The sequence below is a fragment of the Lynx canadensis genome, chromosome D1 (assembly GCF_007474595.2).
Source record: "Lynx canadensis isolate LIC74 chromosome D1, mLynCan4.pri.v2, whole genome shotgun sequence".
In the NCBI taxonomy this organism is placed as follows: Eukaryota; Metazoa; Chordata; class Mammalia; order Carnivora; family Felidae; genus Lynx; species Lynx canadensis.
The window spans coordinates 108,622,430-108,650,325 of record NC_044312.2 but is presented as its reverse complement, the minus strand read 5'-3'; the positions used below and the strand labels follow the sequence as shown (position 1 = coordinate 108,650,325).

Here is a 27,896-nt window from a genome sequence, read left to right as displayed (position 1 = left end):
CAGAGGATCAGCAGAGTCACATGGGACCTCAGCAGTCCGGCCCCGTCCCTGCAGCTGGGGCCCCATCCCCCCCAACGTCCTAGATACCCAGTACTCGGGCAGGGGTGCGAGCCCCCAGGGTACTGGGGAAGGAGACAGCGGGCGGGCAGGGGTGGTGTGAGGTCCCGGGCTGTCCCTGAAGGTCAAGGCTTGCTGATGCCTTCCTGGGCAGCAGGTTTGGACAGAAGCACACTCCAGAGACAGATGTGGGGCCTTTTCCTTTATTGTTTGGGGTCTCTCTGCATGGAAACCCGAGACCCCACCCCCACCCCACACCCAGGTGCCTCTGGCACCCCCGTTACTGGTACACCGGTCCCTGAAGAGTCCCCTTTAAAATCACCGATATAAAAAAGGAGGGAGCGAGGGAGGGAGCGCCTGACCACCCCTCAGTCCAGGTGACTCCTGGTCGGCAGGTGGGGCAGGGCTGGGGGGCAGGCCACGGAGGTGAGGGGCACTGGCTTCTGCACGGGGGAGAACAGGCATTCCCAGCCCCAGGAAGAGGCCTCGGCTGGGAAGGGCTTCCGCACATCTAGACGGCAGACTGTGCAGAGTTAGTGGTTATGGTGTAAAGTCTGCAGGTGAGGCCGCTGGGTAGGCTGGGTGGGCGCCCTCTGGCTGCAGCGAGGGGAGAGGACACGTCAGGATGCTCGGAGGCCCGGGGCCGTCAGCTCCCCTGGCAGCCTCGTCCTGAGGCAGGAACAAGCGAAGTGGCCTTCCTCGTTTGGCGACGGGAGGAGCGGGGGGAGTCCATCTGAGCCCATGACTGGAGAAGGCAGGGAGGGCCACACGGCTCTACGCAGAGCAGAGGAACCGTGGCAGCTGGGAGGTGAGGGGACAGGAGGACAAGGCCGCCTCCTGCTCCAAGGAAGGCACTTGCAGCTGGTGTGGCCCGGTGCGGCATGGCGGGAAGGCATGGCTTGGCAGACGAGGGAGAGGAGCACGGCAAGGGGACCGGAGCCCCTGCCTCATGCAAACATGGTCAGCTGTAACCACTGCCGGCAGAGGAGGGCAGAGAGAGAGGTCAGCCAGGGACAGCAGAAACGCCCAGTCCAGCCTCCTAGCCCAGGGGCCACCGTCTCTGGGGAGGGGCACTTTCTTACCTCCTCTACCCCTGGGAGACCAGGGCGCAGGCACCCACGAAGACCTCCAGGAGCATGCCCCCCACCTCCCTTCCCAAGACCCAGACACCCCCATCCCATCCTTCCATCCTTCCAGAGGCCCGCCCTTTGGGTCTGGTTCTGAGGCCACAAGTTCCTGCCCCGGGTGGGTAGAAAGCATCACCACCCGAATACCCTCCCCCGCCACGGCCAAGGGAAGCTCCCACCTTAAACAAGTCAAAGGTCACCACCCCGTCGAGATCTGTGTCCAGAGTTTTGAAAAACCCTACGTTCAAAAGAAGACGTTTTGGCATTGGAAATCAGTGGGACATTCATGCAGGAGCACCCTGCCGCCTGCCCCTCCCCCCCACATCCCCACGGCACCCCAAGCCCTCACCTGTCACACTGGGAAGCAGCGCTCTCTGCTGTCCTCCCCCTCCCCTACTGCCCTCCCCCCTCCCCCAGTCTCCCGACTCGGCCTTCAGGTTCCCAGGTACTTCGCCTCTCTGGGACACGCCATGGCACAGAGGTCCCATCTGTAGCTGTCATTCCCATCAGCTTACGGGAGACAGAACCAGAGGCAGCAGCCAGATGAAGACACTCACGGAACATGGTCTCCAGCCGCACCAGGCAGCACACGAAGTTGTCAAAGTCCACGGCCAGGTCGGGCTCCGAGTAGCGGGTGATGATGAGTTCGTACAGCTTCTTGTTGAGCTTGAAGCCTGGCCCAGGAGAGTGCGTGAAGGCCAGGGAAGCGGGGCCAGGGAGGGGCGCTGGGGCCTGGGCAGGGTGAGCCCCACCTGAGTAGGGCCAGGAGCTGGGTGCGGGGGGCGGGGCGGGTGCTGGGCAAGCAAGTGCCAGCCCGAGGGAGCGGGAGCCCAGACCGCCCCAGGGAATCAGCGGCCAAGGAGGGCCCGGGGGTCCAGTTTTGTTTGTGCCGAGTGCCCTCGCCTCATCCTGACACGGGACTGTGAAGATGAGGCCCGCACCTCTCTCACTGGAGGCTCTGGAGCCCAGCTCCACCTCTCTCTCCCTGGCTGTGTGGCCGCAGGCCAGTCTCTGTCCCCAATCGTGCTTTTCTCCGGGCGCAATGGAGACAGTAAAAGACCTTATCCCCGTTAGGCCACAGTGAGGACACAAGGAAGCGCTGATAAAGCACTTGGCTCAGTAGTTCAGTAAGAAGGCAGGAGATGGCCGTTACCGCCACACCATCACCATCTCCACCCCGGGGACAGGGCCGGGGCCGCGGGCCGCCACTCTGGGGAGCCGCCGACAGGCAGTCAGCCTTGGGCCGTCTGCCTGGGGACAGGCCTTACCCGCAGACTCGATGGCCATCCGCATCTCGTAGGCACTCATGCTGCCCGACTTGTCCAAGTCAAACTTCCGGAAGATGGACTAGAGTGGGGAACAGAGGGTGAGGGCCAGGCCGAGGGAGGCACCCAGCCCTTCCGGCCCACCCCAGGGTCGGGGGGGGGCTGCTGCGGGTGGAGGGCAAAGACCCGAAAGGTGGGCCGGGGGCTGGGGTCTGGAGCGGCAGACCCAGGGCGGAGGGCCTAGACCACGCAGCCCGTCTGGGAGCCCGCAGCAGACCCCTCCTGGGACTGAGGCCGCACAGGAGGGAGGGACCACCTACCAGGTAATTCCGGATGCGGTTCCACAGGATGTTGAACTCCACCAGGCCCAGCTTCCCGTTGCCGTCCCGCTGGAGGGCTACCGTTAGGAAGCTTAAACCCGCACAGGGTGAGGGAACAATGGGGAGAAGGGGAGACTGACAGCAAAACGAGGGGAGGGGGAAGGGCAGGCGCCCACAGGGCCAGGTGGGTTGGACAAGGAGGGGTGCCAACAGCACCAGCCTTAAGGTGACTCAAGGACCCAGGCCCTGCTCTACCTCTCACTCAACACAAAGCCTGTGCCTCAGTTGCCCCCCCCCCCCCAATCATGGGGAAATGGCCTGGGAAAAGGACTGGTCCCTCTACACTCCACAGAGCTTTGTCCCTTTCTCTGCACTGTTCCGGGAAAGGTCACAGGGCGTCCTTCCCCACCACGTCCCCCACACCAAAGCAGCCTCACGAAACGAAAGCAAAAGATACGTCCATGAGGTTCACCATGCTGCGGCACGACTCCAGGCTGAAGCCCTTTGTCCGCAGGTCCTTGTCTGCAAGAAAATCGGTTCCAACACCTCAAGCAGCAGGCTTCCGGGGCCTGCCCCCGGGCACTGGGCGGGATGGGGACCAGGGAAGTTCGATTCCTGGCACCTGGTGTGCAAAGCCTAGCAGAGTGGGTGCGTCAGGTCACTTTTATTGGCACAGTGTCAAGTACTTTAGCAACCGAGCCGGTGCCTACACCACGAAGAACCAAGAATGAAAGGAGATCAGTGCTACACCAAAGTGGGAGAAACGCAGTAGAAACGTGAGGCCAAGGCGGCCAGGGCGGGGGTGAGGTTGGCCGCAGGCCCCGAAGGGGGACAAGAGGAGAGGGGTCTGGGCTGAGGGAACAGCATGGATGGAGGTCAGAGGCAGGGGCAAAGGGAAAGGTTGGGGGGCGGGGCCGCCTAGAGCTGCGCACGCAGGGGAGTCTGCAGGCAGCCCCTCGGCCTGGCCCTGGGGCGTATCTTCCAGAGGAAGGGGAGGCCTGTTCCTTGCTCCTACGGTGCTGTCACCAGCTCGGCTTCTAACGACCCCAGGTCACGGCACTTGGGCATGGAGAACAGGGTCCAGCAAGATGGTGCAAGGAGTTTGGGAGGAAAATGGGGGTGAGCAGGGCTCAGAAAGGCAGTGGGGGCTTCCCCTGCCCATGAAGACCAAGGGCTTGGGTTGGGCTCAGTGTGAGAGCAGAAGCCTCGATTCTGGAGTCTGGCGGGGCAGGGGGGGGGGCGAATACAGGTTGGAGAGCTGCTGTCCTGGGACACTCACGTTTGCTGATGATCCTGTTGAGGATGGTCCGCAGTTCCTTGACGCTGATCTCCATGTCCTGGGGGAAGAGGGAGGAGGCACCCACCCTGGAGAAACGCTGCGCCCCTGCGCCCCCCTCCCCGCCCTCCGCTCCACCACACCCTGCCTACCTCCCCTGCCAGCTGCCTGAAGAGGGCCTTGAAGTTCTCATCGATCTCCTCTTCTGACAGCACTTGCTAGATAGAGAAGGGGGAGAAGGTGAGGGGCGCTCCGGCCAGGCCCCCGCATGGGCAGCAGCTGGGGTGAGGCCGGGACCACTCATCACCACACGCCTGCCTCCTCGTGTCTCTGAGCCTCCCTCTTGTCACCAGTAAAGTGGGAATCACTCTCCCCCTGCCCGGGGCTCTGCGGTCTGAGGAGAGTGCAGTTCAGCTCCGTGATGGCGGGGGGAGGCTTTGGGCAAGTTCCTTAACCTCCCCGAACTTGACTTTCTCGCTGAAAGGGGAGACGGTGGCCTCACCCGGACAGGGTTGTTGTGGAGGCAAAGGGGTGACCAGGTAAGGAGCTCAGCACAGAGCCGGCAGAGACCAGCGAGAGCTCAGGGACCTCGCGTCACTATTATCACCAAGCCCTCTGCAAAACCGTAAAGTGCTGGGCAGATGAGGGATTGGTATTACCCCTAAGGCTTCTGCCGGGGGGGCTCGCAGGAGCCAGGACACCCAGGTCCCCATGATACGCCCAGGGTGAAGGGGTGAGGCAGAGGAGGAAGGCACCTGGCAGTGGGGGGCGGTGGGCAGGGCACGTACCTCATCAGGGAGATTGGCCTGGATCTGGTCGTCCAGCTCCCTGCAGAGGTGGAAGGACAGAGGGGCCAGTCAGGGTGGGGGTGCAGGGGGGCCCGGCGGCGGGGGGAGTGGGCACCGGGGACGGGCCTTCTACTCACTCGGTCCCGGCCTTCTTCTCCGAGAAGAAGCGTAGCACGAAGTCTCCCTCCTTGTTGGGCTCGAAGGTGGAGGGCACCACCACGTACTCCCCGGGCGGCAAGCGGAAGCGGGTGCTGACCTCCCGCAGGTTGATGAACTGCTCCGAGCGCGCCCGCGACGAGTTGGCCAAGAAGAAGTCCCGCTTCAGGTGCACGGCCGGCTGGCCCACCAGCTGGCGGGAGGGGAGGAGGGGGTGAGGGCTGCAGCCGGCCCCTCAGCCCGCCCTCGGGGAGCTGCCCGCACACCGCACACCCGGGCCGCAGGCCCCGGGCCCCAGCCGAGCGGCTGGCAGGCTGGTCTCGGCCCGGTCGCCCTCGGGCTGCACGGCCCCGCCAGATCATCTTGTCTCAGTTTCCCCGTCCGCAAGATGGAGGGGTCAACGCTGCCTACCGCACAGGGCGGAGGTGAGGACATACTCTGGAGGTGAACGTGAACACTAGGACTCCGGCGAAATAACATTCCCGCTATCGTTACCCAGAGCGTCCCCCGAGTCAGACACCGCGGGGTACCCTCCACGGGGCGCCTCATTCAAAGCTCACGACAGCCCCGTGAGGCGGCGCCCTGTGCCCATTTTACAGATACTGACACCGAGGCCTAAGCTTAAGCCACTCGCTCGAGGGTGCAGAATATTCAGCCTGTCCACCGCCCTGCTCCTAACCGATGCCCGAGGCATCCTCAGCCGGCACTAACTCAGCGGAAACAGTAAGGCGGGAAGAGCCTCGTGTGTGCGTGTTGGGCGGGACTCTGAGGGCCGGGGTTCAGACCCAGCTCTCTCACTTACTACCTGTCCTGACCCCCTGGGACAGCAACATCTGCCCCCTCCGGGTGGGGGTGGGAAGACGGTTCGCGAACAGTAAAACGAGGTGACTTCTTAACTCTCTACGTGTGGGCTTGCTGCCATCTTGCTCCCCTCTGGGCACCAACAGGCCTTGTGTGTTCAGGGGTATGTGAATCCAGGTGTCAGATGTCACCTACCTCCGGAGGAACCTGCCAGAGAGATGGAAGAAGTTAGAGATGTGTGCTTGGCCTACAGGCGCAGCGTGTGCTGGACAGAGGCCCTGAGTTCTTAAGAATCACGGGATCTGAGGAGACCGGGAGGCAGGGCTCGGGGCCACTGGCCGCCCAGACCTGTCGTCATGCCAGAGAGGCACCTCAGGACCTCAGGAAAAGGCCCCGGGCAAGGTCCTCTTCACCCCTGGAACACCCTGGGCCTTGGCTCTGAGTCGGACCCAGCACAGCCCCCAGAGCGGCCAACTGCAATGTCCTACAGCCCAGGGACATCAGAGTCCCCACCAGTTTGCTGTCGGGAGCTCCGGGCCTGGGCCGAGACTGTAGCGGTTCACTTTCCCTGCCAGGAAGGTCCAGAAGTTTCTGTGTTGAACACAGCGAGTGAAGCAGGGCCCTCCCAGGCCCGTCTCTGCTTATATACTAAGACAGGGAGCTCACTACTCCTCCAGGGCCGCCCACTTGCCCACTTCTCTCTGAGGCCGAGCCAAAGTCTGTCCCCCAGAAGCTACCTCACAGTCATCAGCTAAGCCAGAACCCTCGGCCCAAGAGCGGCCACGGCAGGCGCCTCCGGGGGGACAGTGGCGGCAGTGTCCTCTGGCGCCCCCTGGTGGGGCTCGCCCACGGTGCGCCGGGAGGCCGGCTTTCGACGCCGGTTCGGCGTGATCGGTTCGGCGTGATCGTGTGTGTGATCGGCTCACCTCGTAGACCGCGAAGCCGATGGTCTCCATGTCGCGGCCAAAGCGGCGCTCGCGGCGGCGGTGCTTCTGCATGAGGGCTAGCACGAAGCTGCAGCCTGATTCTTGACCCCCGTAGTAGTCGTCGTCCGCGTCGTCCGTCTCCTCCAGTCGGATCTTGAACTGGGGATTGACCCAGAAGGTGGCTGTAGGAGGTGGGTTGGCGGGACGGGTCAGGGGAGGCGCAGAGCCGAGTGGGCCCCGCCTCCAGGCTTCCCCTCCCCCATGTGTCCCTTCGTTCATTCGTCCAACAGGTATTATTACTAAGTGTCCGCCGTGTGCCATGTGACAGACGGGCAGTGGGGGGGCACACGCGGTCCCTGCCCTCATGAGCTCACATTCCAGGAGGGGAGGCCAAGTCTGAGCAAGTCGGGGCACTTATCAGAACAATTACAAAGAGTAAGCAAGCTGGAGCTGGGAGCGGGTCAGGGAAGGCGTCTTTGAGGAGGTGACATTTGAGTGAGATCTGAAGGAGAAGCCCTGGGAAGACACTGGGAAGCAGGAGGGAGAAACAAGGACCCACACGAGGAGATGGCCGGTGTCCAATGCAGCACCCAGCTCCGGCAAGCACGGGAAATGTGGACAGTGGCAAAGGTCGGCGGGAGCCGGGTGGGCAGTGAGGAGGGTGGTTTGAATCAAAGGGCAAAAGGTCCTCCCCACGCCCCAACAGGCTTGCACCAGGAGCGGCATGAATGGATTCGGATTTGCAAAGGTAGCTGGAGCTGCTGTGTGGACGATGACTTAGGAGAGAAAAAGACAAGGCAGGGTCTGATAGGAGGCCACTCGGCTGCAAAGGGTGACAGAGACTTGCGTCTCTGGCAGTCTGGTGACTCAGTTGCCCACGACCCCCTAAAACAACCAGGTGCTGGACACAGTAAGCAAAGCGGCTTTTTAGAGGCACTAATAAGCCACAGCATTCCCCTCCCCCCCCCCCAAGTTGACATTAACCAAAATGACAGATATCAAGTGTTAGCCGGGAATGTGGAGAAATCAGAACTTCACACACTGCTGGTGGGAATGTAACACGGGGCCGCCACTTCGGAAAACAGTCTGGCACTTCCTTAAATGGTTACACACAGAATTATCCTACGACCCTGCAATGATACTCAATACTGCAATGTACGAAAACGTACATCCACACAAAAACGTGGATGTAAACGTTCACAGTGGCATTATTTGTAATACCCGAATGGTAGAAGTGACCCAAACCGTCCATCAGCGGAGAAATGGATTTTTAAAAACGTGGTATAACCAAACAATGGAATACTATTCGGCAACAAAAAGAGAGTACCGATATGGGCTCTAACACAGATAAGCCTATGAAAGGGCATATCCACAGACGCAGAGAGGAGGCTGGCGGTTACCTGGGAGTGAGGAGGAGGGGTCAGGAGTGACAGCTGTAGGGTGGACGGTTTCTTTTTGGGGTAATAAAAATGCTCTAGAATTGATGTGCTGATAGACGCACAACTTTGTGAATATATGCAAACCACACTGAATTTTCCACTTTAAGTTGGTGAACTGGACCGTATGTGAGTGATAGCTCAATAAAGCCTTTTTAAAAACATGGCCACTAGGAGCCCCGCGAGGTAAATAATGCCGAAGGACTCCTGCAGACTCCTGGAGACCCCGAGCCCTGGGTACAGGGACAGGAGACAAAATCTAGCAGGAGATCTTTGCAATAAAACTGGGACCCCTATGAGGAATGCCAACAGCATACGTAGGAAAGAAAAATAAACCCCACTGGGAGGAAGGAAAAAAAAAATTCTCCCCAAGAATTTATAACCACAAGCCTTCATGTGATCTTGCAGTTTCAATTTGTTCCTTCTTTTCTTTAATTAAAAAAATTTTTTTAATGTTTATTTTTGAGAGAGAGACAGACAGACAGAGCACAAGCGGGAGAGGGGCAGAGAGAGACACACAGAATCCAAAGCAGGCTTCCAGGCTCTGAGTTATCATCACAGAGCCCAATGCGGGGCTCGAACCCACGAACTGTGGGATCATGACCTGAGTTCAAGTCGGATGCTTAACCGACTGAGCCACCCAGGCGCCCCTTTTTTAAATCTTTCAAAAATGTTTATTTAGTTTTGAAGGAGAGAGACACAGAGCGTGAGTGGGGGAGGAGCAGAGAGAGAGGGAGACACAGAATCCAAAGCAGTCTCCAGGTTTCAAGTCGTCAGCACACAGCCCAACGTGGGGCTTGAACTCGCGAGCCAGAACATCATGACCTGAGCTGAAGTTGGACGCTTAACCGACTGAGCCACCCACACGCCCCCAGTTTCAATTCGTTCTGCCTATGAAGTCAAGGAAACCTTCAGGAGATAATTTATTTTTAAAAGTGTCCTGGGATTCAAAGAGTCATCCCAGGTGACTGATAGAAACACCGGAAGAACCTAACTTCACCCAAGGACTCAAAGAACACCCACAGATGAACTTCTAGGCCAAAGGAGACAAAAATCTCACAAGGAAAGAAGGCATGAGTAAGTGAGAACCAGCAGCCACAATGGACCAAAACACCAACCCTCTGAGACTAAAAATATTGAAATAATCAGATGCCAGAATATAAAAGACTGGGTTTATTATATTTAAAGAAACAAATGAGAAGCTTGGGAATATGAGCAAGAATAAACAGATTTGAAAACGAGCCACTGGAACTTCTACACATTAATTTTTTTAATAAAACTAAGTACTTGTTAGAAGGATTAACCACCAGATTTGACACAGCAAAAAAGACAACTCGTGAAATGAGAATGGATCGGAAGGAACTACCCAGAATCAGAAGGCAAGGCAAGGAAATTAGGAGACGGCAAATTTGAGCAATGATAAGAGACTAGATGATTGAGCGAGGAGTTCCAGCTTACGTTTGATTAGAATTCTAAAAGGAAAAAATGAAGAGTATAAGAAGGAGCTGTTATTCTAAAAGACCATGGCTAAGAATTTTCTAGAATTGTTGAAATACATCAACCTGCAGGCCCAGGGAGCCCAGTGAATCCAAAGCAGAATAAAAAGAAATCCACACCTCAATACATCTTGGTGAAATTACGGAATATCAAAGATGAACAATCTTTTTTTAAAAAAAAAATTTTTTTTTTTTTTACGTTCATTTATTTTTGAGAGACAGAGTCAGACAGAACGTGTGCAGGGGAGGGGCAGAGAGAGAAGGAGACACAGAATCCAAAGCAGACTTCAGGCTCTGAGCTGTCAGCACGGAGCCCGACGCGGGGCTCGAACCCAAGAACCGTGAGATCATGACCTGAGCCGAAGTCGGACGCTTAACCGACTGAGCCACCCAGGTGCCCCTCAAAGATGAACAATCTTGGGAGGCCTGGGTGGCTTGGTCGGTTAAGCGTCCGACTTCGGCTCAGGTCATGATCTCACGGTCCATGGGTTCGAGCCCCGCATCAGGCTCTGTGCTGACAGCTCAGAGCCTGGAGCCTGTTTCAGATTCTGTGTCTCCCTCTCTCTCTGCCCCTCCCCTGTTCATGCTCTGTCTCTCTCTGTCTCAAAAATAAATAAACGTTAAAAAAAAAAAAAAAACATGAACAATCTTAAAACAGAAAAGACAAAGCATCACAGAAGGCGTGGGAGACAGAGTCTCGGCTCACAGAGCAACCAGAGAAGCAGAGTGAAGAGTAACGGTACTTCCAATGGACTAAAAGGAATGCAATCCAGAATTTTGTGTTCAGAGAATTGTCAAGAACGAGCACGCTGCAGAGGTATTTTCGGAAGAGTGGAGAGAGTTTATAGAAGGAGAAGAGGGGGAAGGAGGTGGAGGGGAAGGAGAAGGAGGAATACGAAGGCTTATGTTTTAGGCAGATGGAAAATGAGCTCAGATAAAAGTTGTGGAATTGGTGAGCAATAAAGACTGTTCTTCTATGGGTGAGCCAGTGAGTATGGGCTGTATCAAATAATGAAACGGAGCAAACACCTCGGTCCTCCAAACCCAGAGACGGGAAAACTAGTAGAGAGAAAAGCAAGAGAACTCAATCCAAAATAAGGCATAGCAGGAGGGACAAACAGAAAACGCACAGGAAGTCTGCTGAAATAAATACAAAGTCATCAGCAATCACCATGAATGTCAATGGACTAAACTTGCCAATCCAAGGGCAAAATGTTTCAAACCGGATGATCAAAAAGCCAGTGGCGTGCTGTTTACAAGAGATAACCACCAAAACACTGAGCTATAGAAAGATTAGACATCAAAAAGTATAACAAAATATACCACAAAAATACTAGCGGAAAGAACATTGGAACAGCTATAGTGACAGCGACTGAGAGGGACTAGAAAGTTAAAGAATTACACCCGGAGAAGGCAGCCATTAAATAACAACAACAAAACAGGTCTGACTCACTAGGAACTTATAACAAGTCTAAGCTTGATGCAGCTAATATCATAACGCAAAATCTGTAAAGCAAAATGACAGATATAAAGGGAGAAACTAGCAAAAACATCAGCATGGTGTGTGACTTTATCTTCCCTCTTCCAGTAATTAAGCCGACCAAATATTAAGTGTGATCTGACGGACAATTATAAAACATTCCCCTTAACACTCAGAATTGTGAGACACTCGGATCGTTGGAGAGAACAGACTGTAGGGCTGCGATGCCTCTGTTCGAATCCCAGCTCCGTCACTTATCAGTGCCTCACTTTCTTTACCTGTAAAGCAGGTATCATAATAGTGCCAGCCTCACAGGGTCAGTGTGAAAGTTAAACAAGTTATCATACTTAAAATATTTAGGGGAGTGCTTGGCATATAAGACACACACACAAAAGCGTGAACCAGTCTTCTGAGAACATGTGAACACGCACTGGGCCGTAGCACCAGCTTCTGTTTATTTCAAAGCTGCGATCTCATAAGACCGTGTTTTCTGACTACAAGGAAATCAAGTTAGAAACCAACAATAAAACGGTAACTAGCAGGTTGTAACTGGGACGTTTGGTTATTAATTCACTCTTAATTGTTACAGGTCTATCCAGATTTTTTCTTTTTCTTAAGTTGGTCTCGGTAGCTTGTTTCTTTCCAGGAATTTGTCCGTTTCACCTAGGTTAGCTCATTGGTTGGCACACAATGGTTCACAGTACTTCCTTATAATCCATTTATTTTTGTTGGTTTGATCATGATGGTCTCTCTTTAAGTCCTGATTTTAGTAATCTGAGTCTTCTTTTTTTCTTGTTTACTTTGGTTAAAGATTTTACAATTTTGCTGAGCTCTTCTAAGGACTGACTGTTGGTCTCGTTGATTTTCTCCATTGTTTCTCCATTTTCTGTTTCATTCATGTGTACTTTAATCTTTATTATTTCCATTCTTCTGTTTGCTTTGGGTTTTGTTTGACCCTTTACTACTTCTTAAGGTAGACGATCAGGTTGTTGATTTGAGATCTTTCTTTTCTAACATAGGTACGTACTGTTTTAATTACGATTCTGTGTGATTTCTCATATTTTTGCATTTTTTAAATGTTTATTTAGTTTTTGAGAGAGAGAGAGAGAGAGAGAGCATGAGCAGGGGAGGGGCAGGGAGAGAGGGAGGCACAGAATCTGAAGCAGGCCCCAGGCTCCGAGCTGTCAGCACAGAGCCCGACGCGGGGCTCAAACCCACAAAGCATGAGCCAAAGTCGGCCACCCAACCGACTGAGCCACCCAGGCACCCCTGTTTTCTCATTTACATTATCATTTCTTTTTGACAAACTAACTCATTCTATGAAGCCAACACTATCTTGATACCAAAGCCCACCAAATAAAGACATCACGAGAAAATTGCAGGACGATATCACTTATAAATATCAACATAAAAATCCTCAACAAAATACTAGCAAATCAAGTCCAACAGTATATTAAAAGGACGAGATGCAACAAAATAGGATTTATCCCAGGAACGAAGGATAGTTCAACACAAAGTCAATCAATGTAATAAGCCACATTAATAGAACAAAGGGGAAAAGCCTACATGATCATGGTTTTTTTTAATATATTTTAAAGTTTATTTATTTTGAGAGAGAGAGAGAGAGAGAGAGAGAGAGAGCACGCACAGGGGTGAGGCAGAGAGAGGGATTAAGAGAATCCCAAGCAGGTTCCTCACTGTCCACACCAAACCCAAAGCAGGGCTTGAACCCACGAATTGTGAGATCATGACCTGAGCCTAAATCAAGAGCTTAACCAACTAAGCCACTCAGGTACCCCATGATCATCTTAATTGATGCAGAAAGGCATTTCACAAAGTCCAACACATGTTCATGATAAAAACATTCAGGAAACTAAGAATAAAAGGGAATGTCCTCAATATGACAAAGAGTGTTTACGGAAAAACCAGCTAATATCATACTCAGTGGCGAAAGACTGAAGCTTTCACCCTAAGATCAGGAACAAGATGCTTGCTTACATCGTTGCTACACAACCACTGTATGGGAAGTTCTAGCTAGATGAATTAGTCAAGGAAAAGAAAAAAGGTATTCAAGTTGGAAAGGAAAAAGAAAACTATCTCTAACTGCAAACGACATGATCCTGTAGGTAGAAAAACATAGAGTCCACAAAAAAGTTACTAGAACTAATAACAAATACAGCAAAGTTGCAGGTTACAAGACCAAGACACAAAAATCAGTTGTTTTTCCATATACCAGCAATGAACAACTGAAAAAGTAAATTACGGAAACAATTCCTTTACAATAGTATCCAAAAAAATAAAACATCTAGGTATAAATTTAATAAAGGAGTTGAAAGACTGAACACTGAAAACTGCAAAATGTTGCTGAAAGAAATTAAAGACATGAAAAAATAAAAAGACATCCCATGTTCATGGATCGGAAAACTTAGTAGTATTATGAGGTCAACATTACCTGAAGTGATCTGCAGATTCAATGCCATCTTTCTTAAAATTCCAGCAGCCTTTTCACAGAGGTGGAAAGCATATCTTCAGATTCATATGGAATTATAAGGGTCCCGGAAGCCAAAAGATTATGCAAAAAACCCAAAAGTTGGAAGACTCGCACTTTCTGATTTCAAACCTTACTGCAAAGCTACAGTAATTACAACAGTGTGGTACTCGCATAAAAACAGACATACAGACTAAAAGAACTGAGAGTCCAAAAATAAACCCAGACATCAATGGCCAACTGATTTTTGACATGGGTGCCAAGACCATTCGATGGGGAAAGAATAGTCTTTTCAACTGATGATACTGAAACAATGAATTTCCACATGCAAAAGAATGAAGTTGGGCACCTATCTCACACCAGTGATCTTTTACATCGCTACTGTGCTTGTCTGGGGGCACCAAAAATCACACCCACGTAAGACAGCGAACTTAGAAAACTGCTGTGTGCATTCTGACTGTTCCACCCACCAGCCAGCCATTCCCCCATCTTCCTCCTTCTTCTGGAGCCTCCCTATTCCTGGAGATACAAAAATCTTGGAATGAGGCCAATTAATAACCCTACAAAGGTCTCTGAGTGTTCCAATGAAAGAGTCCTGTCTTTCACTTTCAAATCAAAAGCTAGAAATGATGAGGCTTATCAAAAGTCAAGATAAGCAGAAGCCTAGGCCTCTCGCATCAAACTGCGAGCTGTGAGTGCAGGGGAAAAAAATCTTGAAGGAAACTAAAAACGTTACTCCAGTGAACACACATGATAAGAAAGTGAGACAGCTTTACTGCTGATACGGAAAAGTTTTAGTGGTCTGGATGAAAGATCACACCAGCCCCAACGTTCCCGAAGCAAAAGCCTAATCCAGTGCAAAGCCCTCATTGTCTCCAATTCCATGAAGGCCGCGTGAGGTGAGGAAGCTGCAGAATTAATGTGTGAAGGTAGCAGAGGCCGGTTTGTGAAGTTTAAGGAAAGAAGCCAACTCCGTAACATGAAAGTGCAGGGGGAAGCAGCAAGTGCTGTGCAGAAGCTGCAGCAAATTACCAAAAGAGCTCGCTAAGGTAATTAGCGAAGGCGGCTGCCCTAAACAACAGAGTTTCAATGTAGACGAAGCAGCCTTGTATCAGAAGATGCCGTCCAGAACTTTCATCGCTAGAGAGAACCCAATGCCTGGTTTCAAAGCTTCAAAGGACAGGCTGACTCTCTCTAATCAGGGGCTAGTGTAGCTGGTAACTTTAGGTTGAAGGCGATGCTCACTTACCATTCCAAAAATCCTAGGGCTATTTAGAATTTTGCCATATCTACTTTGCCTGTGCTCTTTAGGGAACAAAGCCTACACGACAGCACACCTGTTTACCACATGGTTTACTGGGCATTTTAAGACCACTGTTGAGACCCACTGCTTAGAAAAAGATTCCTTTCAAAATATGACCTGCTCGCTGACAATGCACCTGGTAACCCAAGAGCTCCAATGGAGACAGAACAAGATTAATGTTGTTTTCATGCCTGTTAACATAGCACCCGCCCTGCATCCCCTGGATCAAGGAGTACTTGCAACTTTCAAGTCTTACCACTTAAATACATCTTGGGGCGCCTGGATGGCTCAGTTGGTTAAGTGACCGACTTCAGCCCAGGTCATGACCTCGCAGTTTGTGAGTTCGAGCCCCGCGTCAGGCTCTGTGCTGACAGCTCAGAGCCTGGAGCCTACTTCAGATTCTATGTCTCCCCCTCTCTCTACCCCTCCCCTGCTCATGCTCTGTGTCTCTCTGTCTCTCAATAATAAACATTAAAAAATTTTTTTAAAAGAAAAAACAAATACATCTTGTGAGGAAGATGATTCCTCCAATGGATCCTGGCAAAATTCATTGAAAACCTTCTGGAAAGGATTTGCCATTCTAGATGCCACTAAGAACATTTGTGATTTAGGGGTGCCTGGGTGGCTCAGTCAGTTAAGCATCCAACTCTTAGTTTCAGCTCAGATCATGATCTCATGGCTTTGTGGGTTTGAGCTCTGCATCGGCACCCCACCAATAAAGTATTTTTAAATCAAGGATGTACACAATTTTTTTAAGACATTATAATGCTATTGCACACTTAATAGAATACAGTATAGCATACACATAATATAGGCACTGGGAAACCAAAATATTCACTTAACTCACTTTATTGTGGTATTTACTTTACTGTGGTGGTCAGGAAATGAACCCACAGTATCTCTGAGGTATGCCTATACAAAAATTAACTTGAAATGGATGAACAATCTAAATATGAGAGTTAACACTGTAACACTCTCAGAAGAAAACACAAGGATAAATCTTCATGGTCTTGGGTTTGACAATAGATTCTCAGATATGACACCAAAACCATGAGCAACAAAAGAAAAAATTGAAAATTGGGCATCATCACCATTAAAAATTTCCATGCTTCAAAGGACATTATCAAGAAAATGAAGACATCCACAGAATGGAAGAAATTATATGCAAATCATCAATCTCAAAGTCATATCCAGAATGTATAAAAAAACACAACTCGGTGTGCCTGGTGGCTCAGTCGGTTAAGTGTCCAATTCTTCGTTTCAGCTCAGGTCACGATCTCTAAGTTTGTGGGATGGAACCCCATGTAGACTTCTGCCTTGACAGCACAGAGCCTGCCTGGGATCCTCTCTCTCTCCCTGTCTCTCTGCCCCTACCCCGTAATCTCTCTTTCTTGCTCTCTTTTTCTCTCTCAAAATGAATTAAAAAAAAAAAAAAAAAAAAAAAAAAAGACAACCCAATCTAAAAATGGGCAAACTACTGGAATAGAAACTCTGAAATATATATGTAAGTGCCCAATAATTACATAAAAAGATATTCTTATCAACATCATTCGTCATTAGGGAAATGCACATCATCAATGAGATACCATTTCATACCCACCAGGATGGCTAAAAACCATGGACAACAGCAAGTGTTGACAAGGATGCGGAGAAGTTGGAACTCACACATTGCTAGCGGGAATGTAAAATGGTGCTGTCACTTTGGAAAACAGCTGGTAGCTCCTCAGAAAGTTAAACACGGGAGTTACCATGGATCCCAACAATTTTGCTCCTACTTAGAGACACAAGAGAACTTTTGCTCACACAAATACAGGTATATGAATGTTCATAGCATTCCTACTCATAATACCCCAAAACTAGAAACAATCTAAATGTCCGTCAACTGATGAATGAATAAGCAAAATGTGGTATCTCCAACTCGTGGAATATTATTCAGCCCTAAAATTGAAATCAAGTCCTGACACACATTACAAGATGGACAGATTTTGAAAACATCACAATAAACAAAGAAGCACAAAAGGCCACACATGTTGTGTGATCCCATTTATAAGAAAAGTCTAGAAGAGGCAAATCTAGAGAGAAAAAAAAAATGCAGATTCGTGTTTGCCAGGGGTTTAGGGGGAGATTGGAAGACAGGGAGTGACTGCTCATGGATACAGGGTTTCTCTTGGGAGTAGTGAGAATGTTCTGGCATTAGTGATGATAATTGCACAACACTACCAGTATACTAAAAACCACTGAATTGTATACATTAAAAGTGGGAATTTTATAGCATATTATACCAGTTATTCAAAACATTATCAAAATTGTGTAACTCAAAGATGCACTTGGAAGGGAAATGTATCACCTCAGGTGTTTACAAAGAAAAAAATAATCGAAATTAGGGAAATAAGCCACTAATTTAAGAAGTCATAAAATAAGGTCTAAAAATAAATCTAAAGAAAGCAAAGGAATGAAATAGTGAATAGAAAAGCAAAGATCAGTCATATGAAAATAATACTATAGGGGCACCTGGGTAGCTCAGCCCATTAAGTGTTTGACTCTTGATTTCAGCTCAGGTCCTGATCTCACAGGTTCCTGAGTTCTAGCCGCGCATCAGGCTCTATGCTGACAGGGCAGAGCCTGCTTGGGATTCTCTCTCTCCCTCGCTCTCTGCCCCTTCCCTGATCGCAATCACCCCCCACCAAAATAAATAAACATAAAAAAAAGAAAATAATACTATACAAAGATCAACAGTCAAAAGTCATTTCTTTAAGCATAATACCAACAAACCTCTCACAGAATTAATAAAGATGAAAGAAAGTGCAGGGGCGCCTGGGTGGCTCAGTCGGTTAAGCAACCGACTTAGGCTCAGGTCATGATCTCGCAGTCCGTGAGTTCAAGCCCCCCATCAGACTCTGTGCTGACAGCTCAGAGCCTGGTGCCTGCTTCAGATTCTGTCTCTCCTTCTCTCTCTGTTCCCTACCCTGCTTGCATTCTGTCTCTCTGCCTCTCTCAAAAATAAACGTTAAAAAAATATATTAAAAAAAAAAGGGAAGTGCAAATAAATAATACAATAAATAAGAGAGGACGTCATTACAGAAGAGGTATCGGAATATATTAATACCTTTCTGCTAATAATTTTGAAAACAGAGGCAAAGGATAAATAAACTCCTAGAAAACACAACTTGGTCAAAATAGGTTCAAGAAGAAATAAAGGACCCTGAATAATCCTATAACCATTAAAGATCAGTATCAAAATGTTAATTTTCACACCAAGAACAGAGCAGGGCTAATAGCTTTAAAGATCAAGTCTACCAAACATTTAAGCAACAAATCATCCCATCTTATGCAACTCTTCCAGAAAATAGAAGAAGAACACTTCCCAGTTCACCTTCTGAGCCAAATATAGTACCCGTACCAAAACTAGACAAGGTCAGTATGAGAAAGGAAAATTACGGGCAAATCTCATTTGTGAACTTGGATGTAAAACTACAGTTGAAAAAACTATGTCATGACCGCGTTGTTGTTTTTTCACTCGGGAATGTAAGGTTGATTTAATATTAGAAAAGTGATTAACGTAATTTACCGTTTTAAGAGATAAGCAGCATATTATAGTAATAAATACACCTAAAAGCATTTAATGACATCAAACCTCATTAATATGATAAAGGCATCTACAAAAAAACTAGAACAGAAGAAACTTTAGGGATAAAATCTGTAGTAAACATCCAGTAGTAAAAAGTTGTCCTTTATGAAAGGGCTAAGGGGTGGGGGTGGGGGTGGGGGTGGGGGGAGGGGGCGCCTGGCTGGCTCAGTAAAATGGGTGGAGTGTGCGAGTTATAAGAATTGGAAACGAACAAATTTACCATTATTTGCAATTAGAAAATCAAAAAGGATCTATAGATAAATCAGTAAAATTAATTATAGTGTAACAAGTTTGCTGGATATAAAATACATTTAAAAGGTCAACTGCATGTTACTGTTTATCAGCCACTATTACATGGGAGATGTAATTTTAAAAAGAGATACTGGGGCGCCTAGGTGACTCAGTCTTAAGGTTAAGCATCCAACTTCAGCTCAGGTCATGATCTCACAGCTCATGGGTTCGAGCCCCACGTTGGGCTCTGTGCTGACAGCTCAGAGCCTGGAGCCTGCTTTGGATTCTGTGTCTCCCTCTCGCTCTGCCCCTCACCTGCTTGTGCTCTCTCTCTCTCTCTCTCTCTCTCTCAAAAATAAATAAACACTGGGGTGCCTGGGTGGCTCAGCTGGTTAAGTGTCTGACTTCAGTTCATGATCTCACGGTTCGTGGGTTCAAGCCCCGTGTCAAACTCTGTGCTGACAGGTGGGAGCCTGGAGCCTGCTTCGGATTCTGTGTCTCCCGCTTTCTCTGCCCCTCCTCCACTCTCTCTCTCTCTCTCTCTCTCTCTCAAAAAATAAACATTACATTTTTTAATGTTATTAATATAATAGCAACAAAATGATACAGTATCTAGTAATAAATCTCAAAACCTTTAAATAGAAATTATAAAACGTTATTGAGAGACACTGAAGACCAAAATAAAGAAAGAGATATACCACATTCTTAGGTAAGAAGACTCAAAACCAAAAAGATGTCCTTTCTCCCCAAATCGATCTATAGATTCAGTGCAATTCAAATTAAAGCCTCAAAAAGGATTCTTTGTACGACCTGGTAGCTGATTCTAAAATTCATGCAGGGAAACAAAGGGCGAGGATAGCTAAGAGACTCTTGAAGGCATTCACCCTGCCCAAAAGCTATAAATCTGTAGCAATGAAACCAACGTGCTATCAGCTGGAGGCACAGACCGAGGGATGGAATGGTGAGCCCGGAAACAGAGCCACACATACACGGGAGCTACAGGACACAGCTGTCACTCCAGGACAGCGAGGAAAAGGACAGATTTCGCACTAAATGATGCAGGGAACAGTGGTCTTCTAGTTGAGGAAAAGCTCAAATTGGATCCCCATGAGGGAGGAGAAGACCAAAACGAGGCTGTGAGCCATGCTGGGAAGGTGGAGAACGCAGGACATGAGAACAGAGCGGAGGTGGGTTTGGCAAAGACAAAGGCTCCGGTGTGGCCTTCAAACCAGCAGTGACAGTAGCATGGTGAGGACGGAAGCTGGACGGGCGTGGGTTACAACGTGAGCTGGGAGTGGGAAAGGAAACGCAGGAGGGTGGCAAGCTGGACATTGTTGCCTCGAATTGTTGCCTGGACAGTTCTGCCACCGTCACAGTCGGGAAGGCAGTAATGACAGGCACAGGCTGAGACAGGCGGGGAGAATCCAGGAGGTGCCCTGAGTTAAGACAGCTATCTTCCAGTGAAGTACAAGGCCGAGTCCACAGATGGGAGGAACCACGGAGGCCAGTGTGAGGGCATGGGAACGTTACTCATCAGCAGTGGACTTGTTGGGGACCACGAAAGGTGGTCATCTGGGATTTGTGGCCGTGAATTCACAGGGCAGGTGCAGCCCCGGGTGTGTGATTTTCTCTGCAGCCACACTCGGTGGTCCTGAAGCTGATGAAGGGGGCTCAGTTAGGACTCTGGTTGTGCCGGGGGAGGCGGGGGAGGAGCAGAGGGAGCCACAAGGCAGGAGGCAGAGTGTTTGCAGGGACAAGATTACAACGACGATGCTAACCTGATGAGAAGACAAGACGGGAGACAAAGGACACCACAACAGTGGCTTTAACGGACCAGATAATAAAACGCCGCTGAGGGCTGCAGGATAAGGGAGCTGAACGGGTGAAGGCAGAGGTCAGACGGGAAGGTGTGGCTGGGCTCCCGGGTGTCTCAGGGGGTGGCTGAACTAAGGTGGAAGAAAAAAAGGCCACTGCAGGTCAAGACGGGGAAGAATAGAGAGGCCAGGCCGTGGACCAAGTCACCCACATAGATTCAGAAGCCCAGGCAAAGGTGATGGAGGCCCAGGGAGGAAGACAGTGGGCCAGGAGAGAAGGTTCCAGAATGAGGAGTGACAGAAAAGTGGCTGGATGGCAACAGAGGCTTCTCCACTTGTTAACTCCCTGGGCTCAGGCCCTAGGATGGTGAATCCAGCATGGCTCTTCAGAATTTACAAGTACATTCAACACTGTGGGTCTCAAAGCAAATCCCAGAGCTCAGCGCAATCTATCTCATGCTATCTTACAAACGAGGAAACTGAGGCCCAGCCAGGGGACCTGCGGTGGGCGAGGCCCTCGAGCCGGGAGGCAGCAGGGCCCGACTGCCACCCCGTGCTCCCTGCCCCTGTGCGCCCTGCTGGCCGCGAGGTCAGATCACCTGGGTAGTTCCGGCAGCCCCCCGCGGTGCTCCCCCGCCGCCAGGTGCCCTCGTAGAGCGTGGTGTTCCATTTGCGGATGGACCGGCTCTTGAGCGCGTCGGGCGTCAGGTTGCAGATCTCCAGGCGGGAGAACTCACGCAAGAAGTCTCGGAAGGACATCCTGGGGTCACGGTGCAGGGATGAGCCATGGTCCCCAGCCAGGGCACCCAGGGAGGAGGCACATGCGGGCTTTGTGCAGCTTGGGAGCTGGGGCGCCAGGCCCCGAGAGGGACCTGACTAAGGAGCGGGGGCGCTCACCAGAACTCTCCATCCTCCATCTTGATCCGGAGCTGCTCCCGCTCGTAAGGGTCCACGTTGTTCCACTCCGAGGAGCTGGCGGGGAGAAGGGTGCTGCCGGGGGCTGGTGGGAACTGACCCGCCGGCCTCTGTTCCTGGGGCCTGTGCTCTCAGCCCAGGTCAGAAGACCTCCCCATGGTCAAGCCCGAGATTCCATCCCAGGGGTTGCCTCGTCATGGCCAGCTCTGAGGATGCTCACAGGCTGGGTGCGGTGGCCGGTTGGGCCTGAGCTTTGTCGGGACAGCCCCCCAGACCCAGTAACATGGAGATGCCACCCCTCCCCACCCCCCCCACCCCCGTTCAATCCCGAGCAGAGCCCCAGCAGAAATGCCAGTGGCACTGACCAGCCTTCCCCAGCCTCCCCGGCCAGCGTCCTCTGCCCCTCACCCGTCGCTCCAGGCTCCCGTCCACTCCACCTCGCCCCAGGGATTCCGCATCCGGATCAGGCTCACCATCTGGCCCTGGTAGTTCACCTGTGCCCCAGAGCTCCCGTCAGCGCCTGCTTCTGGCACGCACCTTAAACACCCCTGCCCACCACCTCATCCTCAGGAGCCCCGCTCGGTACCCAGCACCATGCCAGGGGAAGTACAGCCCTTTCTCTAGGAACTTACCATGGAGGGAGGCAGCTACGCACAAGACTACAGAAAATCAGGGCAGGGTAAGATAAACATCTCGGGACGAGTGGCCCCAAGAGACAAATAAGATGCTGCAGGAGGTCAGAGGAAGTGCCAGCCCCTCCCACAGCCCTGGTCACAGGCCAGACAGGCAAAGGCAAGCAAGGGGGCAGGAACCACCCTGCAGGGACAGCTCCCATGTGCGGTGGTACCTGCTTGGCCCCCGTCACAGAGTAGGCGTGGCCCTTCACCAGCTTCTTGAAGGTGATGGCCTCCATGTCCAGGACACTAGAGATCTGTAGAGACACACGTGCTGTGGTCAGGGGCCAGGTTCCGGGGACCAGGCTGGCGTCCCCATCCCCAGTCAGGAGGTGAGTGCCAAACACTCACGGGTCTTGAACGTTCCCCACGCACATATGACAGCTATTGGGAGTGGCAGGCAGGGACCCTGACTCCGCCTAATAGCCCCTCACACGGTGCCCCTAGAAGAGGGGCCATCTGGGCACTCCGTCCACATTACCGCCGGTAGGGGACCTGGGCAGCCCACTGACACTGCTTTGACCAGAGCTGACCGGACTCCGTGCAAACACGCACGTCCACACACGTACAGTCGCATGTAGCTCCCCCAGAGCCCCAAGGCCCTTGCAGGAGCGATGCAGTGAGGTGGAGGAGGGGGTGAGGACAGGCTAGAGGTGGCCAGGACTGGGGAAAGGTGGAAGGTGGGAACGGGGTTAGAGTCGAGGATGCAGTGATGTAGGGGGAGGAGGCTGAGATCAAGGGTGAGTCGTGGGAACAGAACAGCAGCAAAGAGGGTGAAGGAGGCCGGGCGGGAGCGGAGGCTAGGAAAGAGCTGAAGTCGGAGGCTGGTGAGCTGGACGGCGGATGGGCACAGCACTAGATGACAGGATCAAGCGGCGGGAGGGAGGGAAGGCAAGCTGAGGTCTGAGGTTTGGGGGGCAGGCATGACGCCAGACACAACGGAGGCAGATGGGACCGGAGGGACGGATAAGGCCGGGGGAGCGTCCAGAGACGGTGTGGGGTGAAGGACAGGGTCTGGAGCCAAGCCCGGGACAAGGGATGAGGCCAGGCTGCAAGAGGAGACTGGTCACAGGTCGGGGCGCGGGGGGCAGGGCTGGGTGCACTCACGTCGATGGAGCAGCCCAGGAGGGAACCTCGCTCGAGCGCCTTGAGGATGATCTGGTAGAGGTCGCTGGGTGCCTTGCGCAGCTCATACCACTCGGTGACTCCGCCTGTGAAGTCCTCAAAGCCCTCCGAAGTGCTGCCCCCGGAGAGGGCCTCATAGCTGCCATTCACCCTGCAGGGCAGCCCCAGGTCAGCACTCAGACATCAAACGAGACCCTAGACCCCAGGGGTGCCTGGAGCCCTGCCCCGGGCCCCCACTCACTTGGCATAGGCCTTCTCGAGCAGGGCGCTCCAGAACTCATTGCCTTGGGCGGAGTGCACAAACACCAGCTTCCCGTCCTTGATGGGCAGTAGGTCATCCACGACCACATCTACCCATTCCCCAAACTGCCACAGCTGGAGGGGGGGAGAGCACAGTGAACACCTGCTTTGGGATCTCCCAGGCCGCGGCTCAAGTCTCAACTCTGCCATTTACTAGAGACGTGACTGTCTCTAGATACAGGATCCTGAACAAGTTATCCTCTCTGAGCCTCAGTTTCCTTATCCATAAAAGGGAACAGCAGGGGGGCGCCTGGGTGGCTCCGTCAGTTGAGCACTGAGGGTCCGACTTGGGCTCTGGTCATGATCTCCCGGTCTGTGAGTTCGACCCCACGTCGGGCTCTGTGCTGACAGCTGGGAGCCTGGAGCCTGCTTTGGATTCTGTGTCTCCCTCTCTCTTTGCCCCTCCCCGCTCATGCTCTGTCTCTCTCTCTCTGTCAAAAATAAACACTAAAAAAAAAAAAATTTTTTTTAAAGGGAACAGCAGGGCCGTCCTCAAGGGAACACTAAACGCGATCACAAAGGTAAACCTTTTAGGGCAGCACTACTGATATTTTTGAAACAGACCAAGGTGCTTTGTCAGGTATGGAGAGGTTGGAAAGCCCTGGGGACCTGGCTTCCATGGAACCAGCCCCCTATCTCTCCTCTCCCCAAGCTAGGTCCGGACATGTGTGTGTGTGTGTGTGTGTGTGTGTGTGTGTGTGTGTATGGGGGGCGGGGGTGAACGTGTAAATTAAGTGTAGATCAAAAATGTGGCATCTAGACCACAAGATGGGTGACGTTCCCCGCAATCATGAGTTTGCTTCAGGGATGGCCAGAGAGACGGGTTTCCCAGGGCCCAGAGGAGTCAGGACCCTGGGGCAGAAGCGGCCAAGGGCTAGGGAGGCAGGAAGGAGGGCAGAACAATGGGACAAAGGGAGGAGGTGGACCCCAGTAGTGAGGGTTGTAGGGGGAGTGTTGAACGGGCCAATCAAGAGGTTGAGGAGGAGCCGATTAGAGGAGTGAGGGAAGGGGGCGGAGGAAGGGGCAGCGAGGCCACACCCCTGCATACCAGCTTGGGGAGCAGGTGCAGCACTTGGCCTAAGTAGATGGCACCGTGGGTCCTGTAGGCTGGTCTGCTCGGAATAGGGTAAGGGACTCCCTGACTAGGTGTAAGGAGAGGGCCCCCAGGAGTCCTGAGGGCAGGGCTGGGGCCACTAGGGCCAGAGGGTCTAATCCAGGATTCCCGGAGGTGTGTGTCTCCCACCGTCAGCTGACTGAGAATTCCTTAGTGTCACTTGAGAAATGGGTCCTGTGTGCAAGAAAGGAATAACTGGTTTAAACAGACTTAAATCCTGTCTTTCTTTTCTGCAGGGCTCTGTCAGAGGCTGGAGACTGCTGAAGTCACAAGAGGAGGTGGGGGTGGGTGGGTGCAGACATTTACGTCTTGGGTGGAACGGCCCCATGTGCTGTTCCGTTTCTCCCCGTGGAACGTTATTTATTTTTCAGATGGGGAAACTGAGGCCCTGTGGAGGAAAAGGATTTGTCCCACAGGATATAACACAGAGATCTCTCTATCCCTCCAAGTGCTTTCTCCGTGAGACGCACAGGGAAACTGCCAGCTGAAATACCTGCCCTGCCCAATCGTTTCACACATGACAGATCTGAGATAGTATCAGGAGGTCAAATTCTTTCTGAGGAAGGACTGGCCCCCACAGGGTGTGGACTTAAGCCACCTAACTGCAGACTGCTGTGCGTCACCGGTCCTCACCTCCTCCGGTGCCTGCTACCCCTCCTTCCCCCACGCCCTGGTCCCCCGTGGATTCGGGGCTCCTCACCTGGAAATGAAAGATGCCGGCATAGCCATTCTGGAAGCTTTGGCCATGTGGAACCACTCGATGCAGAAGCGTGTCATTAAGGGTGAGGGAGGCAATGGCAGCCAGGAGCCAACAGTCCCCTGGGATGGGAGGGACCCACATCAGACCTGCTCTGCCAATCTGCTCCCAGTGATGCACGAGGGCCCATGCTGGGGAGAAACTGGGATTCCCTGGGTGCCGGGTCCCTCGACTTACAGAAGAGACCCAGGAATCTAGGCAAACCAGCCCAGCACTGATAGCCAGAGCCTGTCTGAGCTTGCAGGAGGGAGGGGTTAGGGCAGAGCCGGAAGGAGCAGGCATGGGGAACTATTATGGAAAAAACACCCAGAACCCACCCCCCCCCAGGGCCTACCCAGTGCTCCCTGGCAGATGTCTGTGCGTGTGGCTCCATCCACAATGAACTGGGGGTTTGAGAGCAGCTCCTGCAAGAGACCCAGAGTCCTGTCTCTGGGCCAGCCCTCCTAGACACTGGAACCCAGCCACCCCAGACCCCACTCCCCACCAAGGACGTGGAGTCCTGTTCCCACTCCTCACCCAGGATGGGGGTAAACTGAGTCCCACCCAGGGTGGTGGTCCCTCTCACCGTGGGACGCTTCCACTTGATGCCATAGGTTTTGGAGGAGTTGGGGCCCAGGTCCTTGTAGCCCAGGCTCTGGGGCACCGGGGGGAAGGCCTCATCACGAAAGAGGACCCCGCTCTGCAGACAGTGAGCCCGCAGCTGCTCATAATCCTGGCCCATGTACTTGATGGCATTTTCATGGCGGCCAAGGCCCAGCTCCTTGGCCCGCTGCTTCTGCACTTGTGCAGACACCCCCGTGCAGTACACCGGGGTGATGATTTCCTCGGCCATCCTGCAGGACAGACCACCCTGCTCAGAACCCAGGCCTTCCCGGGGCTAGAACTGGGGCTCCCGCCTGTGGCCCGCTGCCCACCCTTCCTTTCCAAACCTGGGGTTTCCCCACCTCTCTATGCTCCCAGCATCCAGGAGAGGGGCTTCTCTGCCCCTAGGTGTGCTGGCCACCACCTCCCTACCCCCCCCCCCCCCCACAAGGCTACCACCTCTCCCTTCCCAGACTCCCATTGTCCTGGGCCTGCAGTGCTGTGGCCAGCCAGCCAGGTGGGGCAGGGCAGAGCCTGGAGATAATAACACGGTAACCCCCTCCCCAAACAGCCAAGCTCCTAGGCGCTGGCCCCTTTCCCTGGCTTGGAGGCTGAGAACCTCGGGCAGCCAGGGACCCCGTCCCCAGACCCCTGAGGCAGGCTGGGTGCTCAGGGCTGCTGGACCCCTTCCCCTCTGGCCTTCCCCCAGCTCAGACCCTGGAGACAGTGATGAGCGCAGGCTGGGCCGGTGGCCCGGGCTGTGCGGCTTTCCCCAGCCCCCGCCCCTGTCCCAGGCACGCAGAAGGCCCCGGGGTAGGGGCAGCCCCTCGGCCGGCCGCAGTGGCCAAGGGTCGGGGAATCCCGGCCCGGCCATGCAGCTCCTTACCTGGGGGAGCAGTGTTTGGGGGATCGCAGCGGTCCCCGCGGCTGCCTTCCCGGGTGGCGGCTCAGGGCAGGGCCCAACCAGGAAGAGCGCTCCTCCCCGCCCTCCTCCCGCTGCTCCTCCGCCCTCCTCTCCCCCTCCCTCCTCCTCCTTCTCCCTCCCCTCCCGGGCTCCGACCCCCGCTTCCTCTCCGCTCTCCCTTACCTCTCCGCCACCTTCTGCGACTATCTCTCTAGCGGTGTCTCCCCGCCCCTCCCTCGGCGGCCAGCTCCGCGAGAGGACAAATTAGTAAAAGGCGGAGTTGTCCCCCGGGAGGGGCCGCCGGCGCCCAGACGGAAGGGCACTGCGGGGGAGGGGGAGGGGTGCGGGGAGGGCAGGGCCGGGGGTATTTTTAACCCGGGGCAGCGGCTCGAGTTGCAGGGCCGGGCGGCCCCACCCCACGCGGCGCCCCCGGAGGGCATTCCCTGCCCCTCGGGCCTCCCCGGGCCGCCTCCGCCCCCGCCCCGGCCCCCGGCCCCCAGCGCCCAGCCGAGATTACCCCCGGCGGCGGCAGCAGCCGCTCCAAGGAGGGGCCGGGCAGGGCGCTCGCCTGCGGGGGAACGCTCGGCCGGCAGCGGCAGGGCCCCCCCCCCACCCCGGCTCCCCGCCCCCACCCCACCCCCGCCGCGCGACCCTGGGCGAGTCCTTGCCCCTCTTGGCCTCGGTTTCCCGTTTGCGCCGCGAAGGGCACGGAGGTGAGCCGCAGCGGGCACCCGTCTCTCTCGCGCGCTCTGGGGTCTCTGGAGCCCGGACCCTGCGAGGGGTGGGCGGCCCTGCCCTCGCCCCCAGGCCCTCGGCCCCCCCACCTGGGAGCGCCCTTGTGCCACCTCCCCCAGGAGGGGGCGGCAGAGGCTGCGAGCCGGTCGCCAGGCCCACCCAAGGCCGGGAGATCCCGCCTCCCGCCCGCAGAGCTGC

At 53.2% G+C, this 27,896-nt stretch overlaps 1 protein-coding gene across 2 annotated transcripts; it reads right to left on the bottom strand.

Annotated features, from left to right (window-relative positions):
• Positions 1-244: 244 nt before the first annotated feature.
• Positions 245-27,284, bottom strand: CAPN1 (calpain 1). Of its 2 annotated transcripts, none has more exons than XM_030333161.2 (22): positions 27,147-27,284; positions 26,043-26,310; positions 25,812-25,881; positions 25,421-25,539; positions 23,548-23,681; positions 23,289-23,457; positions 22,355-22,438; positions 21,916-22,001; positions 21,490-21,564; positions 21,192-21,352; positions 6,717-6,898; positions 5,986-5,997; positions 4,971-5,182; positions 4,834-4,873; positions 4,198-4,263; positions 4,049-4,106; positions 3,227-3,291; positions 2,770-2,838; positions 2,453-2,531; positions 1,742-1,858; positions 1,364-1,422; positions 245-1,031 (listed from the first exon to the last, which is right to left on the bottom strand). In XM_030333161.2, exons 2-22 carry the CDS (start codon positions 26,307-26,309, stop codon positions 1,005-1,007), a joined length of 2,151 nt encoding a protein of 716 aa, XP_030189021.1. In that variant the 5' UTR covers position 26,310; positions 27,147-27,284; the 3' UTR covers positions 245-1,004. The 2 variants fall into 2 exon arrangements, with proteins under 2 accessions (XP_030189021.1, XP_030189020.1); XM_030333160.1 differs by lacking the exon at positions 27,147-27,284 and adding an exon at positions 26,946-27,048.
• Between the last annotated feature and the right edge of the window lie 612 nt (positions 27,285-27,896).